The 17783-nt window shown below is 51.2% G+C and overlaps 2 protein-coding genes across 3 annotated transcripts; one reads left to right on the forward strand and one right to left on the reverse strand.

Moving 5' to 3' along the window:
• Positions 1-1658: 1658 nt before the first annotated feature.
• LOC119290867 lies at positions 1659-6517 on the forward strand. 2 transcript variants are annotated; one of them, XM_037569528.1, is made up of 4 exons: positions 1659-2134; positions 2235-2326; positions 3402-5887; positions 5999-6517. In XM_037569528.1, exons 3-4 carry the CDS (start codon positions 3494-3496, stop codon positions 6284-6286), a joined length of 2682 nt encoding a protein of 893 aa, XP_037425425.1. In that variant the 5' UTR covers positions 1659-2134; positions 2235-2326; positions 3402-3493; the 3' UTR covers positions 6287-6517. The 2 variants fall into 2 exon arrangements, with proteins under 2 accessions (XP_037425425.1, XP_037425426.1); XM_037569529.1 differs by having other exon boundaries at positions 1659-2129.
• A 312-nt stretch (positions 6518-6829) lies between these two features.
• On the reverse strand, positions 6830-10083 carry LOC119290868. The gene is made up of 3 exons (XM_037569531.1): positions 9612-10083; positions 9117-9503; positions 6830-7764 (listed from the first exon to the last, which is right to left on the reverse strand). Exons 1-3 carry the CDS (start codon positions 9924-9926, stop codon positions 7126-7128), a joined length of 1341 nt encoding a protein of 446 aa, XP_037425428.1. The 5' UTR covers positions 9927-10083; the 3' UTR covers positions 6830-7125.
• Positions 10084-17783: the final 7700 nt, after the last annotated feature.

Genomic DNA, 17783 nt, shown 5'->3' on the forward strand with positions numbered 1-17783 from the left:
CGAGGGGGAGGGGTGGCTTGTGGAGGGGGCAAGGCGGCGACGGTGTCCGAGGTGGCGACGGCGGCGTGCGGGAGTTGGACTCCAGCTCGGGGTCGGGAGGGGGGGGGGGAACGCGGTGCTCGGCCGGCTGGGCTTCGGCCTAGTCGGTCCAAAGATATTTTTTTTAAAATTCCGCCGAAAGAAAAAAAATCCTAAAGAAATATTATTATTTTTAAAAAAATGCCAAAAACAATGTTCACCGTCTAAATAAAATATTTAGAACAAAGTGAACATTTTCTTTGGCTAAAAATGCATATTTTATAATTCAAATAAAATAGCAATAAAATCCAAATAAAATCATTTATTTGATTTTAACATTTTCCCTCCAATATTTCTTTTATTTAGGAGATGTCATTTTATCTCCTCTCTTTTATTTTAATATTGGAAATATTTTGGAGAGAAAAACAATAAAACCAAAATGATCCTCTTTTCAATTTGAGAAAATTCAGATATGAAAATAAATGAAACCCCCAACTCTCTTTGTGGGTCCTTGAATTGCTTAGAGTTTCTAGGATCAACCAAAATGCAATTAAAATATGATATGCATATGATTACCTATGTATAACATTTCAAATTGAAAATTTGGGATGCTACAAAAAAAATTACTCTAAAAATGTGTAAAATATAGAGACATCACATAGCCATGTAAATGGCGACGTAGCTGAGGGGTTGATAGTTACCTGTGCAACCACTGCTCCTTGTGAGATCGACATACTCTACTTACCGTGAATTGCAATAGCTTTGTGTCCCCTTGCACGTCATTACATACATTTAAGTGCATGTGGAGAAGGTGAGAGAACCGTGTTTATGCCTCGGTAATTTATGTGAAAATAACACGGTAAGTTGCATACCACAGGTGTGGTAACTTATGTAGGCGGGGCGTGGTAATTTTTGGCACAGAAAAAAAAGTTCGTCGCAGCATACCAATATCGGATTTAGTTCTCGCGGCGAATCTTTTATTTAAAAATTGTTTTGGCATCTAACCGATGTTTGAGCTACAAAACATTTAGAATTTTTGAAAAAGGTGAATTTAGTATGACATCAGATTTTTTTTTTCATCTTCTAGTGCATGCATGTAATTAGAGAAAAAATGCACATGAAAAAAGAGTGAATCATCCTAATGTAATCATGCATGTAATTAGAAGGAGAAGGGGGTGTATGATAGTTTTAGCTATATGACACATCGTGTGCTAAATATCAGGGTCGCAGGCCCCTTCGTGCCACACGTATGTCACTTTACCATCTTTTTTTTAAAAATAAAACCCATAGAAATGCGCTCGTCCGGCCGTCCGTCAATTAATCCGCAACTGGCTTGGCCCGGCGAAAACCAGGTCCGTATACAATAGCTGCACGCGCCGGACGGGTCACGAGAGAAAACCACACGACACGGTACAGCGCACAGACACAGGAGGGGCGAAGTGAAGGGCAGCAATAATGGGGGATGGGTGGCGCGAGACAGGTAGTAGGGGTAGGAGTAGATAGAAGTCGCCGTCCCGCGCCGGGCGCCGTGCCTACAGCAGGCGCTTGCTGACCTCACCCACCCTCACACGCCTCGCGCCCCCGCACTGCCGCGACTCCGACAAAACCGCCCGGCCCCCCACCACACACCACCCCGGCCGTCCGCCCCCGCCCCGCGCTTTACCCCTCCCCCGTTCCTACCACCTCAAGATCCGATCCATCGCACCCCACCTCTCCAGTGTGATCGTCCGCCTCCTCCTCGTGACCCCCGACGACGACGACGACGGAGGCCAGCTCAGTGGCTCGCTCGCTCGCTTTCTCTCCCCCAAATCACTACTTCTACCATTACCGGCCAGACCGAGCCGCAGGGCGCTGCTACGAGGGAAATAGAACCGTAGAAGTAGAAACTCAGCAGCACCACCCGCCACCCACCTACTACTAACCGATAGATAGATAGGCAGGCGGGGTATAGGAAACGGGAGCAGCAGCAGCGTACTACTAGTGCGACCACCACCACCACTACCGCCGTGCTGCACCCGCCTGCAGGTCTCTATCTACCCAGTGTCCACCTGCGGCTTTCTTCCCTCCCTGCGCTTCACTCCCTCTCTGCCCGTCGCTCCCTTTCTCGCCAGGTGAGGTGAGGCGCCTTCTGCTTCTCGAGTGGCGCAGTGGCGGCCGGCGGCTCTTTGTTGCCTGGGTTGAGCTCTGCTGATCTGCGTTCTTCTCTGTTGTTGCAGATCTGCTGCTGTTGATCCCCAGCTCGGATCTTGATGATTTTGGGGCTCTTCTTCAAGTGATTGCTGTTACTTCTTTGGCCTACCTCTACCTGGTATGTTTGTCAATTACTCCAGCTGTGTGTGTTTTGTTTTCTTTTGCTTTCTGGGTAATGTGTGTTTTTTCGATTCTTTGGGATTAGTGCGAGAGAGTGAAGAGTGGAGTAGTACTATACCACACTGGGTTTCTGTTCGGGTTTAATGCTGTATCCCACATTGTAGATGTTCATTAACCAGCCCCCCACCCCCATCGTGGGTGATGCAATCTGTGGACTGGTCCGCAAACAAGGAAAACTTTATTTTAATCTACTTCATGCTAAATTCGAGTCGCAATTTCTTGTCTATCTTCGTTATTCAGTGTCCGGCACGGCGGATGACCCATCAATCAATCATCTATTTTTTTCTTTCTTCTGTTAGTATTATCTTGTATATGTACGAGTACAGTTGTACAATTTTTTTCCTTCTGGCTGGTAGTCAGGCTTCCACGTTCACACAGGCTCACAGGATTATGTCTTGTTTTTTCTCATGTTCTCCACCAAAAAATCAAATGGACAAATAGGTTCCCTTTTCTTTTCTTGAGGGAAACGGGGAAAGATGGTCCGATGTAGATTTAATACTGGACTAGTACCTTGACTGAATTATTGAAGGCTGGCTAGACCCCGTGCGTTGTACTTGTGCATCACTACTATATATTTTTTAATACAGGCTACCGCACGGTCTGCACTAATATATGAATAGCTTCACCCCAACCTCCCAACTTTGTTGTTCCCTTTTCCTTTTTTGTATCTAAGATTGTTAACATATCCAAATAAGAACATTATCATGTCAAAAATTGTCTGTCTGCAAGTCCCGACCAGCTGAGGGCACGGGGACACGTCATAAATCATCAATCCAGGATCCCTGGGAGACAAAATGATGTGATCATCCACCGACAGATTCATGGCTCTAAATTAAGATAACCAACACAATATTAAATCTGTACAGCGACACTGTGTGCTATTGCTGATTACTAACGCCGGTTAATTTGTATTCTGGCCGGCAGAAATATAAAAGCTCCTTGTTTGACTGAATATGAGCCCCGGGATTTAAGAGATTGTGGTTTCCTGAATCTTTTTCTGTTGAACCTTTCAGGATATTGGATTTAGTCAGGTGGTGATTTCTCCTGTTGCTCATACACCAGATAAGTTGAAAAGGTGTGCATGTTATGTTAAACCGTCACAAAGATGGCGACAAAAGGACAGCTTGTTAGAGAAAGGAATGTGAAGATCACATCAAGCCGTGAAGGTCGTCAAAGGGGTAATTCACACTCAGATCAATTAGTGCAAGTTCCAAAGCAGAAGGACTCGGCAGCCAGTGGAAACATTGATGGAAAATTTGAAGATAGAATCAGAGTTGTGAAGAATGACAAGATTCGTAGGCAGCGAGAACCTCGAAATGCAGAAGGGGATGTAGGCTTGAAGAGCTCAAAACCATGGCCTGCACGAAAAGCAACTACTGTTGATGAACTTGTCAAGCATATGTCCAAAGTTCCTTCATATTTACAGCGCAAAGAGACGGCTGACCATCTTCAGGACAAGGCACTGAATGTTGGGGTTCTTGAGTGGGGCCTTCTCGCAAGGTGGTCTCATGAGCAAAAACATGAGCCCTGTAGCAGCCATGGAGCCTCTTCATCTGATACCAGCAGATCTGTTCTATTCTCTTCTCCATCTCATTCTTCTGCAAGCCCCAGCAGCAAATCTCTTGATAGCAATCAGTCTCCACTGAATGACCACCAGCGTTGTTTTATGAAGTCTCAGCAAAGCAGTCGTGTGGACAAACACCATGAGAAGGCCAATTCACCTAGCCCAAATTCCGCAGTGTTGAGCTTGTTGCCAGGGCATGGCAAGCACCTTCGTGCAGAGAACAATGGTAACAGTGGTGGCTTAAATTTCAGCGAGTTTTCTCCCCCCGCAGACTCTGTGATTGCTGCCTCTGGGAGTTGCACGCGGCATGATATGGTTGATGAAGATACTACAAGGAAGATAGAGGAGGCTGTTCATCACTGTTCACGCAGGCTTTTTACAGATGATGATAACACCGGGAGAAGTTTCTTCACACCCAATGACGATGATTCCATGTGTGTTGACCCTCTGCAGAGCAATGGCATCAGTGGTCTAATACCTAGCGCTGTGCTGGAAACAGAAAGAAATGGCAGCACGTCACCTGTTGGTTTCTTGGAGGATATTGGCCAATCCCCTGAATTTCCTCGTATTCCATATTCATGTCCACTCCCCATCATGGATTCCACTGAAGAGCTTGGCACCAGTAGCTCTGCAACTAGAGATACTTTTGTTTGTGCAGCTGTAACAAAAGGTGAAAACGGTAACAGACACAAATCTCCTGTTAGTGTCTGCAAGAAACCCCTCATGATTAGCTCAAAGTTCACTGATATGGATGTGCTGCCTGATCGCCACCTTGTTTCTGGGCTGAATGGAGTGAACAGATGCTCTAGCCTGAAGGAAGCACCATCTCCTCGACGGCCTGACACCTCTGTGGATAAGATTAATGAGGACAAGCGATCAAACAGCAGAGGTAGGCGCAGCCCATTAAGGAGGATGTTAGATCCACTATTAAAACCTAGGCAATCATCCACTTCTGTTGCGCCAACTCAACCTTCATTTGTTCCAAAGTGTCATCTGTCAACCAATATTAATAAGCAATCTCTTAACTTGGAAGGGTCCGGGTCACAAAATGTGCAGCGTAGGTCAGTTGATGCAGTAGTCAATTCAAATAACCATGCTGAAGCAAACATAAATCAGCCTCCTCGTGTGCTGTTGAACAGTGAGAGGTACCTCAACCAAGAAAGGGATTCAACAACAACAAGGCAAGCGCTTCTTCAGCTAGCATGGAAAAACGGCCTACCTTTATTCATGCTTTCTTATGGTGATTCTGATATCCTGGCGGCCACTGTGAGAAGGAAGGGCATCTCTGATAAGGATGATCTGGAAAGTGCATACACTTTATTCACTGTTGAAGAGCCCAAGAAAAAGAGTGGAGCTTGGATCACAGCAGGTAATAAGAACAAGAAACATCAGTTGGTATCCAGTATTGTTGGGGAAATGAGGATCTCACGACGAAAATCGAGATGCTGCCATGCAAAAGATTTTCATGTGCACAGGGAATTTGTGCTGGTTGGTTCTGAACTGCTACCAACACCTGAGGAACCTGGTGATTCACACATTAGCAGGGAAATTGGGGCTTTTATCAGCGCAGTTCCTCAAACAGTAGAAAGTCCTCATCAATCATCTTCACAGAATTCTAGCCGAGATAGTTCAGCACCAATTGGCTGCTCTTGCCCTCCTCTGGGAAACATCTACCGTAACATGACAAATGCTAGTTCAGCTCCAGCCAGTGTTATTGCCATACTACCGAACGGCTTCCACGGCGCATCAACTTCTGGACAGCCTTTACCTCTGATGGAGAGGTGGAGATCCAGAGGATCATGTGACTGTGGTGGGTGGGATGAAGGTTGCACGCTGAGTGTGCTCACCGACAACACCCAAGGAAACCAAGGATGCAAGTCTATTCAGGTGAACCAAACGCAGGATGGCAGCCATCGATTCGACTTGCTCTCTCAGGTGTGCCTTTGTGCTTCCCTACTCTTGCTTGCTTCAATGATTTAATATCAGTAGCCATGACATAGCAAATCAACTGACGTTTGATGTAACCTTACCTGTATTTATTTGCAGGGTCGATCACGGGAGGATCGTCATGCCTTCAGTATGGTTTCGTTTAAAGAAGGGTTATATGCAGTCGAATTCAGATCATCCATTGCTTTACTTCAGGCCTTCGCTATGTGTATAGTGATGCTTCATGGGAGGAGCCCTGTGAGGACGCAGGCCGATTTGCCAACCTCGCAAGACGATGCAGTCTTTGCCGATCATAAGCTGAAGGCTATGGCAGCAGCCGGCCAAGGTAGAGCTCCGGCCAGCTATGTGCCGCGTCAGCCACCTCTATCTCCCGTAGGGCGAGCCTAGCCAACAAGCTTGTCGCGATAAAAACGATGTGTTTCTTTTCATTTTTCTCTTGTAATTTGAGCAGTGCTGCTGGGCCAACATATAATGGTCCTTGTGCGATTCTCACACATGGCAAGAATCTTATGGAACTGGCTTTAGGCATAAGCTATAGCTAGCTGTACATGTAAATGTGACTATGTGATGCTGCTGCAAGGCTCATCTCAGTGCTTATTTACCCCTTTCATGTGCTCTCTTCTATGTGACTGACAGTCAATCCCATGCAGTAACGGTATGCTTATTTATTACTACTAGTGATCTAAAAGGTCTTATATTACTCATATTTAGTTAGAGAGATAGTACATTCTTATTCAGAGAAGTGTTGTTCACTGCAGTTTCCTGTTAGCTCGGTCCGCTTGATTGCCCACACTTCCTAGTGCACTCTGCTCCCAGGAAGCCGTCCCTGTGGCGTCATACAATTTCTTCAGAAGAAGGCAAGCTTTGTCTCGTCCTACATTTTCTTCAGAAAAGGCAAGCTTCGTAAGACAAGTTATTTTGTCTATCATGTGACCAAGCAGAACTGGGAGATTCTTTCAGATTTACATTGACGGAGCTTCGTTGAGCTCATTACAGTACATCTTCTATAATTAGAGTATACACCTAGTCCGAATTACTCACTACTACTGTACGAAGCTCACTCCCAATTCTAGCTTAGGCTTTATCCACACCTCATCAAAAAGGTAAAAGAAAAGAAAAGAAAAGTCTCGCCTGAAACATATTTACAGATCTTGTAGATATTTGCGACGGTACACACAGCTCTATTGTACTACTATGTGTTGTGTGGTGGTGTTGGTATGCCATCATCATCTGGCAAGCAGCGACTCCGTTTCGTCCAGGTTGACGGCGGCCACCTGCGACGGCCCTACGCGGACGACGGCCACGGCCGGTATCCTCAGCGGCGGCGGGCGCGCGGCCTTGACGACGGCGAGCTCCTGCTGCTGCTGCTGCTGCGATTCCTTGCCGCCGTCCCTGAGGTCGCTGGGCGGCAGGAAGCAGTCCATGGAGAGGCCCCAGATGTTGAAGTCGACCTCCTCGATGTCCCAGTGCTCCTCCATGCGCGTCCGGGTGTTGCCGTCCTGCGTGTCCCCGAAGCGGACGAGCGAGACGGCGGTGCGGCCCGAGTGGGCGATGTTGACGCCGTCGACGGCGCGGTAGTCGCGGAGGCGCGACTCCATGGTGGTCTCCCAGAAGACGGAGCCGCCGCCGGACTTGATCTGCAGCAGGTGCGAGTCCTCCAGCTGCACCAGCAGGCCCGTGCGCTGGCTGAAGTAGCCCCACACGGTGTGGCGGATGATCTCGACGCTGCTGCTGTTGCGGGCGCGCAGGCTGGACGCCTCCGCCTCCACCTTGAGCACGAAGCAGTCCTCGCCGTCGATGCTCCGCTCGCCGATGCACACCGAGTCCTCCGCGAACAGGCTCGCCGTCAGCATCGGGTCAAGCCCCTGCACGTCCATTCGTAGAGAACACACACGTCAGCTCCACGTCACTACTCATTTGTCCACCCCAAATCATCAGCCGCGTGCATGCAGATCATGCAGGTGCGAAAAGTAGAGAGTTGACTCCATGGTCAAATTAACAACGGGAACGGGTCCGGTGGACGGAGCACGCGGCGAGACCAGACTAGTTTTTTGCGCGATCAGGTTGGTGCGGCGCGATTACCGGGAAGAGTCGGGTCGGGTGGACGATCACCAACCGATTTTGATGACGGAGGGGGTGATGAGTGATGAGGCCCATGTCCATGTGGTGTGTCCGGGCGGCCGCACATGCCCGCACGTTGGCCCCCTCCCCCTAATCACGCCGCGCCCTCCGCGCTAACCATAGGTATGTCGTCATTGCGGCAGTACTAATTACCTTCCCAAGCAAGCGCGTCCGAGCGACAGGATACCGCCGCGGCATGCAATGATGGACGACGAGTGAGTCCTTCGCCCCAAATCCACGTAACGTACCGGCGAGATACCTGGATCTCCAGCGCGATTCGATCTTATCCCCGACATGGTCCATAGACCTTGACGACCAATGATCAAAAGGCGTAATTATGTCCCCGGCCCGTGCGCGCGCGCGCGCTCGGGAAATTAACATCCCTTCTCCTCCGCTCTGCCCCGCCGACAGCGTGCAGGGGCGATGCATGTACTACGTACATAGGACTGTAGTGATGATCAACGTCCCTCTACGCATGCACGCGGTACAGTCGACACCGCGCGCACCGACATACACACTGTAGCGATGATAATGGTGTTGCACCCGGCGTACGGCCTGCCCCAGATACTACTCCCTCCGTCCGAAAGTATTACCCTGCCTGCTCGTAAGAATACGGGCATCGAATTTGCGTACAAAGCGTCAGCATCTTGGTTCATGTCCATGCTTTTTTTTTTCAGAGAAGTTCATGTCCATGTTAGCATATACGGCAATACCAACAAGGCAACCACTAATTAAGAGCCATTGATCGATGACAACAATGGGCTCGCCCCCTACGTCCGACCAACTAGCAACGTCAGACTCGTATCACCAGTCCAGCCGTAAGCTGTCTACTTGGTAATTATTTTCTTTCTTTCTTCAATCAAAAATCTTAAGCTCGTCTGGTTGTTGCGTGAAGCCTAATCACTGCCCTAGCTAAGCTAAGCTAAGCTACGTGAGAGTTCATTGCGTTCAGTAGCATGCTACGCGACCACGCATAGTGGCTAGTAAGAGTCTTTGGATACGGTACGCGTACGGGAGTACAAAAAAACACGTCCACGGTACGGTACGGGGCAGCAAGAGAAACGGTAACGTGTACGTGTGCTCGTACGATACGCACCTGGAGCGATCTGCGGAGCGGGCGCGGCGGACCACGGGAGGCGTGGGACTGGTGCCATGGCGTCTGCCGCCAGGCCACCTTGCCGTCGCTGCCGGCGCTGATCTTGCAGCCGGACACCACCAGCTCCAGGCACCACAGCTCCGGCTTCTTCTGCCACAGCACGAACCCGCCGATCTCGCCGCCGGCGCCGCCCTTGCCGCCGCCTTTCTTCCCGCCGCGCTGGGCGCCGCCATTATTGCTGCTGCCGTCCGCGTCGCTGCTGTTGAGCTCCGCGGCCGTCATCCGCACCTTGCCCATCGCGTACATGCTCGTCACTTTGTTCAGCGCCCACTCCCCGCCGGACGCCGCGATGTACTGCTGCACTATGTACTTGGCCGACGACGATTCCTGCCATGCCAATTCAGTCACATCACACGAACGATTATCGTCAGAACCAATCTTCTTATGTCATCAGAAGCTAGAAAACCAATCTTGTGTCGTTAGAACTGGACGTACAATGGGGTCGCCCTTGAGCTGCTCGCAGAGCACCGAGGAGGGTGACTGCTTGGCGTGGCTGACAGGGAGCGGGATGAGCGGCGCGCCGATGACGCCGAGCATGAGCTGGAGCTCGCCGCGGCTCATGGAGCACGGCTCGCCGGCGCCGGAGCGGTCGGCGGCGTGCGAGCGCATCCAGGCCTTGACGCTGGCGCAGCCGAACCTGGAGCCGCGGGAGCCCCCGCCGGCGCCGGAGAACATCTCCTCGGGGATGGGCACCTCCAGCACCGTGTCCAGCGCGTCGTCGCGCTCCAGGTTGGGGCACAATTTCCTCATGGGGCGCGCGGGCGGCAGAGGGGCGCTCTCCCACAGCTCAATCTCCTCCTCCTGTGCTTGGCCCTGGACGCCGCTGGCTCCGTGGATGCGATGCGATGCGATGCCCAAGTGTTTGTTTGCTTGAGAGAGAGAGCGCACGCAGGCTCCTTTTTGTTGGGGTTATTGCGCCTCCCCTCTCGTCCTGGTCTCGGTGGTCTTGTACCGGTTTTTCATGGGTCGTGCGGGCGGCTGGCAGCTGGGCCCGGAGATTTGCCCTTTCCTTTCGTTATCTTTCCTGGAGTCTGTCTGGTCGTGGCCGCACGCTCTGCCCTATCTTGTTTAACATTTTCTTTTTCTAGATTTTCTCGGCGCGTCAGCGCGTCAACAAAATTATACATTTCCCTTGTGGAGTTTCAACCTCCTCCTTTTCTGCTGGGCTATGGCGTTCCCACGCGCACGCTTCCTTTAGTGGAGTGCATGTGATTTTCCGTGGACTTCCCGGTTTGAACCGGTTCTTGTGAAACCAAAATTTGGCCTAATACGACCTACTAGTCCCCCATGTTTTACTCGCCAACTACGGCGGAAAGGAAAACATTCCTGCATGTGTAAGGTCATCAAGAGCATGACAATAGTTCAGAAACAGACTGAACTTGGAACGGTCACCGAGGAAGTATGTATCCATCCTTGGCAAGCAATTCGACATGGAAACTTGCGTGCTGCTCTTGTGAGTCAAGGCCGATGAACAGCGAGCTCCTCCCGTATCGGAGTAGCTACCATCACATCATTCAACGCCCAAGATTCAGGATGACACTAGCAAGTGTTAGACTATGTATAGCTTCTGTACCTATATACGTATTGTAACAGAACCATTATATATAATGAGATAAGCCACCCCTAGAGGGTTGTGCTGGTTCCCAAAACTTATTGTCTTACATGGTATCACGCTAGGTTACGATCGCTTTCGCTTCTAAACCCTAATACCCGTCGCGCCACCGATCGCGCCGCCGTCATGTCGAGCGCCGCCACCACCGGTTCCACTGCTGCGGGCTTCCTCCCGACCTCTCTTGCGGCTCTGCTCAACCTCCCGCTCGATGCTGTCTCCGTTCCCGCTCCGATCGGGACAAGGAGCATCGGCTCCGTCTTCTCCACGCCGCCGGCGCCCTCGCTCGGGCGTGATCTCCTGGTCCACACCGCGGCGCCGCCGTCCGCTGCGGACTCCGCAGGCGTCGTCCCGCCGCTCCTGCCGCAAGCGGATCACACCGCCCCGCTGGCGGGGTTGGCGGCGTCCGCCCCGGCTGCGGGCCTTGCGGCGTCCGCACCGGCCGTGAGCTTTGCGGCGCCCACCCTGGCTGCGGTCCCGCCTCCTCCCGCATCGGCTTCGGTGCCTCCGGCTGCCTCCATGGTGTTTGCACCCCAGGCAGCCTCCTCGATGGGATCGTCTTCGCCGCCGCCGTTTCACTTCGGTCATCTCATCACCATCAAGCTCTCCGCCGACAACTACATCTTCTGGCGTGCGCAGGTTCTCCCGCTCTTGGGGAGTCACTACCTGCTAGGCTACGTCGACGGATCGCTTCCCTGCCCACCCGCGCTGGTAGACAGCGTGCACGGTCCGGTCTACAATCCGGCCCATCGCGTCTGGACGGGGCAGGACCAGGCGAACCTCTCCTCCATCCAGGGGTCGCTCTCGCCAGCAGTTGCCGGCCTTGTTGTCTTCGCGAAGACGTCTCATGAGGCCTGGACCATCCTTGAGCGCATCTTTGCAGCGCAGTCCTAGGCTCGTGTCTCTGCACTCCGTCGTCAGCTTGGAGAGTGTCAGAAGTTTGACTCCACTGCCACTGAGTTCTACAACAAGGTCAAGGGCCTCGCCGACACATTGGCCTCCATTGGACAGCCCCTAACCGACTCCGAGTTCAACTCGTTTATTGTCAATGGTCTTGATGAGGAGTATGATGCCTTAGTCGAGATCATCAACGAGCGGGGCAACTCGACACCCATGCTGGCACACGAGGTTTTCTCTCGGCTCCTTCTCACTGAGCAACGGGTCGAGACTCGCCGCACCAGGGGCACTGGCTCCCTCTCGGCCAACGCCGCCACCAAGGGCGGCCGCTCTTCTTCATCACCCCGGTCTCCCTTGGGGCTGCCACCGTCGCCCGCCTCGGCCCCCCCACCTACTGCGACCTTACCGGGGGCTGGTGGTCCACGTGTGTGCCAGCTTTGTGGCCGCGATGGGCACTGGGCCTCCAAGTGTCATAAGCGCTTCCAGCGAAGCTTCCTTGGTCTTGGCAATGACGGCAAAGATACACGCAACAATGCCCGTCAGGTCGCCATGGTTGATCGTCCCTCGCCACAGAAGCAACAGGGACACACTCAGTCCTACTCCATCGATCCACACTGGTACATGGACTCTGGGGCGACAGAGCATCTGACCAGCGAGATGGGGAAGCTTCACACTCGTGAACCCTATCATGGCTCCGACAAGATCCACACCGCCAATGGAGCAGGTATGCACATCTCTCATATTGGTCAAGCATCTCTTCTCACTAGACATGCCAATAGGAGTCTTCAGCTTCGCAATGTTCTTCGAGTTCCATCTGTGACCCGTAATCTTCTTTCAGTTCCTAAACTCACACGTGATAATAATGTGCTTTGTGAATTTCACCCTTTTGATCTTTTTATTAAGGATCGGGGCACGAGGGACATTCTTCTTAGTGGGCGGTTGTGCCAGGGCCTCTACCGTCTGGAGCATCCTGGCGTCGCCCGTGTTTTCAGTGGAGTTCGGGTCTCTCCATCACAGTGGCATGCTCGTCTTGGTCACCCGGCCACACCTATTGTCCGTCATATTTTGCGTCGTCATGAGCTTCCTAGTTTGTCTAGTAATAAAGATGTAGCAGTGTGTGATGCTTGTCAGCAGGGGAAGAGTCATCAACTTCCTTTTTCGGAGTCCAGTCGTGAGGTGAAACATCCTTTAGAACTTGTGTTTTCAGATGTATGGGGTCCTGCTCAGACTTCTGTCAGTGGTCATAATTACTATATCAGTTTCGTTGATGCTTATAGTCGCTTTACCTGGCTTTACCTTATTAAACGCAAATCTGATGTGTTTGATATTTTTGTTCAGTTTCAAAAACATGTTGAACGTCTTCTCAAGCACAAAATTGTTCATGTCCAGTCGGACTGGGGGGGCGAGTATCGCAACCTCAACTCCTTCTTTCAGTCGCTTGGGATAGCTCATCGTTTAGCATGTCCACATACACATCAGCAGAATGGTTCAGTCGAATGTAAGCATCGTCATATTGTTGAAGCTGGTCTTACTCTTTTGGCCCATGCATCTGTTTCGTTTTGGTTTTGGAGTGATGCTTTCACCACTGCATGCTTTCTCATCAACCGTACTCCCACTCGTGTTTTAAACATGAAGACTCCCATTGAGGTTCTCCTTAATGAACAACCTGATTATACCTTTTTCAAGGTATTTGGGTGTGCTTGTTGGCCGCATCTTCGTCCATATAATAAGCGCAAGCTTGAGTTTCGTTCTAAGAAGTGTGTTTTTCTTGGCTATAGCTCTCTTCATAAAGGTTACAAATGTCTTCATGTTCCCACTAATCGTGTCTATATATCTCGGGACGTCGTGTTTGATGAGCATGTTTTTCCCTTTGCCAAACTTCCTGTGTCCACTGTCGAACCACCATCTCTGCATTCATCCTCTGTTGCTTCTGACCAATTTGATGATGTTGCATACTCTCCTTTGCTGTTACCTAACCATGGTGCAGGAACCGGACGTGGGGCTCGTTTGGAGCTTTTGGAGGATTCACCATCATCATCACCGCCTTCTGATGGGCACGTTGATCGCCCTATGTTGCATGGCATCGATTTGCGTGCCCATGCATGGTCACCCGAAGAGCCCGTCGCGCCGAGCATCTCCGCGGCTCGGCCCTCTTCGCCAGCGGCCGCCGAGTCTTCAGCGGCTCGGCCTGTCACGCCGTCTTCGCCCGCGGCTCGGCCCGTCACGCCGTCTTCGCCTGCAGCTCGGGTCCGCAACGCTGTCCTCACGTCGCCTTCATCCGCGGATCGGCCCGCGACATCGGCCGCGCCACGACCCACTATGCCGGGCTCGCCATCGGCCCGGTCTGTGACGCCGGCGTCGCCAGCTGCTTCGTCTGCTCTGCCGGTTTCGCCGGTGGGCCGACCTTCTTCGCCGACCGAGCCCGAGGCTACTGTGTCTGGCTCCTCGTCACCGGCTGACTCGTCAACGTCGCCGTCCTCCAGCCCGTTGCAGGCTGCTCCGTCGACCTCGGTGGTTCCTGTGTCCCGACCACATACACGCAGTCGCAGTGGCATTTTCAAACCTAAGGAACGTAAGGATGGTACGGTTGCTTGGTTGGCTGCTTGTTTGGCTGCTGCTGTTGCGGATCCATCTTCTGAGCCTCGCTCATATGAGGCTGCCCTGCGCATTCCACATTGGCGAGAGGCTATGGAGCAGGAGTTTCATGCTCTCCTTCGTAACAAGACATGGACTCTCGTTCCTCCACCACCACGGGTAAATATTATTGACTCAAAATGGGTATTCAAAGTGAAGAAGCATTCGGATGGATCTATTGAGCGTTACAAAGCGCGACTTGTTGCTCGCGGTTTTCGGCAGCGCCATGGTCTTGACTATGAGGACACCTTCAGTCCTGTCGTCAAGCCTACCACTATTCGGCTTCTTCTCTCCATTGTTGTTTCTCGTGGTTGGTCACTTCGTCAACTTGATGTGCAGAATGCTTTTCTACATGGTTTTTTGGAGGAAGAGGTTTATATGAAACAGCCGCCTGGTTTCTCTGATCCTGATCGTCCTGACTATATCTGTCGTCTCTCCAAAGCACTATATGGTTTGAAGCAAGCTCCTCGTGCCTGGCATGCCCGCCTTGCCTCTGCCCTTCGTGCTCATGGGTTTGTGCCGTCCACTGCTGACACTTCATTATTTCTTCTACAGAAGCCAGAAGTCACTATGTATCTTTTGGTATATGTCGATGATATTATCCTTGTCAGCTCTTCTCAGTATGCTGCTGATGCTCTTGTCTGCTCTCTTGGTGCTGATTTTGCGGTCAAAGATCTTGGGAAGCTTCACTACTTTCTTGGAGTTGAGGTCACTTCTCGTGCTACTGGTCTTGTCCTTACGCAGAAGAAGTACTCCTTGGAGTTGTTACAAAGAGCGGGCATGCTGAAGTGCAAACCGACCACCACACCCATGTCGTCTACTGACAAGATAACAGCTGTTGATGGTGAGCTTTTGTCTCATACGGATGCCACAGAGTACAGGAGCATTGTTGGTGGACTTCAGTACTTGACGATCACGAGACCAGATATCTCTTATGCTGTTAACAGGGTTTGTCAGTATCTTCAGGCTCCCAGAGATACTCATTGGGCTGCTGGTAAACGCATTCTTCGTTATGTTCAGTTCACCCTGACATTTGGTATGCATATTCGGCCGACTTCCTCTCGGGTCCTTTCGGCCTTCTCTGATGCAGATTGGGCTGGTAGCCCAGATGACAGGCGATCCACGGGGGGTTATGCAGTATTCTTTGGCCCTAATTTGATCGCCTGGAGTGCTCGGAAACAGGCTACTGTGTCACGTAGCAGTACTGAAGCTGAGTACAAGGCTGTGGCTAATGCTACTGCAGAGATTATTTGGGTGCAGTCTTTGCTTCAGGAGTTGGGTTTGTCTCAACCACAGCCTCCTATTTTTTGGTGTGATAACATCGGTGCTACATACCTTTCTGCAAATCCAGTATTTCATGCCCGAACGAAACACATTGAAGTTGACTATCACTTTGTACGGGAACGTGTATCACAGAAGCAACTCCAGATCAAGTTTATCTCATCTAAGGATCAACTTGCAGACATCTTCACTAAGCCTTTACCACTGCCACAGTTTGAGGCTGGTAGGCGCAATCTTACCCTTCTCAGTTCTTTAGAAAGTGGCTAAGATTGAGGGAGGGTGTTAGACTATGTATAGTTTCTGTACTTATATACGTATTGTAACAGAACCATTATATATAATGAGATAAGCCACCCCTAGAGGATTGTGCTGTTTCCCAAAACTTATTGTCTTACAGCAACCAAGCAATCCCTAACGGTTTCTTCTGCCCGACCCCGGCCGTTCGCCGTCGCTCGCACTGTGCTAGCAGCAGCACGCTGAGTTTCTTGGCCTAGACCTCTGAACTGCACACAAGATGGATGTTCCTTCCCGGTTTCACTCACCCACCGCGACGTACGACCACGCAATCAGGCTGTCCCCGGGCGCCCGAGTCCCTTTCCGTAACTGGTAGCCATGCCATGCCATGCCTGCCTACGTGCGTACGTGACCAGTACCGGCTTGGAAAAGGGCTTGGAGGAGCTAGCGGTAGTAGCAGCAGGACCAGGATTAGGACTCTGTTGACGCTGCACCCCAATCGTCTCGGATGGCAGGGGCGGGGGACCCGCTCGGTAGGTTGCCGCAATGATCGTCGCTTGATTGTGCCGCGCGTGGCCTGAGATCGCAAGGACGGGCGACGGGACGCAGTTTCCACCGGGAAAGGAAAGGAGCCATTCGCGGCGCGTTCGTGACGGGGCTCGAGGCAGGGTGGATCGGATCCCGGTTCGATTCCAACCTGTTTTTATTGCGCTGTGGCTGTACGCTTGCGCCGTCCATGCGTGCTGCCTGCCAGTACTATACTGGTAGTAGCAGTATCTGTATCGGGGGTATGGGTATTGTATTGGCGTTCGTGTGGGCTGGAGATCTTGTCTCTTCCTCCTCCTCCCGACGTGCCAACCAGGTTGCTGTTGCCGCCAACGGCCATGGCCAGCACCACTCTCTCTCTCTCTCTCTCTCTCTCTGTCCCTATCATTGCGCGCGCCGCGGCCGAGACAACAGGTGCCAGCCTCCGGCTCCGGCTCTGGCTCGACAGGGGAAGATCCACGGATCAATCAGCGTTTCCTCATCGTTTACGGAACGTGCGATTCGATTTGATCCGGTTGCACGCCTCGTATATACGTTTTCTAATCGGATCGCGGGATCATCACAATCATTGTCAGGGAAACCAATGATCAGCACGATCTAGATGATCACGCATCCACTCTACTACGTGGTGTAGCGGATAAGGGATGTGCAAGGCAGGCAGATAAGTATACGATTACCCAAGGGAGCACCTAGAACTCAGCTAGCTGAGATTTATCTATGGTCTCATTCACATGACATCATCATATTTTTTGGCTGGACTTTTTTCCTTTCCCCACGATTTGCACATGCCGTGTTGTTTTTTGGGGATTGGCCTTTTTATGTCTCCTGTCGCTCATGCTAAAGCAAACATACGAATCCATAGGAGAAGCACATACGTCTTAGTGGGTTCGCCTGCACAACATATTTTTAGTTGCCATAACACATATGTGGAAAGTGTTTCATTTGTTGTTTTGACCCAGTTTAGCAGTAATCACCAGCATGATGCCTCCGGCGCACAAGATCTATCCCAGACTTGTCCCATACATTATTTATTTATTTTTTGTTAAAAATCCATCGTTTTTTAATTTTAAATTGATGGAGCTTGCAGTTGCGACCCGACTTCAAACTTGCACTTGCGCCCCTCTTTTAGTACTTGCAGTTGCGACCCACTAGCAATTTTGCAGTTGTAACCCGACTTTGAAAATTGGCGGTTGCGACCCGACTTCAAAACTTGTACTTACACCTTTCTTTTAATACTTGTCGTTGCGGCCCCACTTGAATACTCGCAGTCGCGACCCGACTTTGAAAACTTGCATTTGCGGCCCGACTTTGGAACTTGCAATTTCGACCAGACTTTGGAAACTTGCATTTGCAATCCGACTTTGGAAACTTGCAGTTGCGACCCGACTTTGAATACTTGCAGTTGC

Source organism: Triticum dicoccoides, chromosome 4B (assembly GCF_002162155.2).
Source record: "Triticum dicoccoides isolate Atlit2015 ecotype Zavitan chromosome 4B, WEW_v2.0, whole genome shotgun sequence".
Lineage (NCBI taxonomy): Eukaryota > Viridiplantae > Streptophyta > Magnoliopsida > Poales > Poaceae > Triticum > Triticum dicoccoides.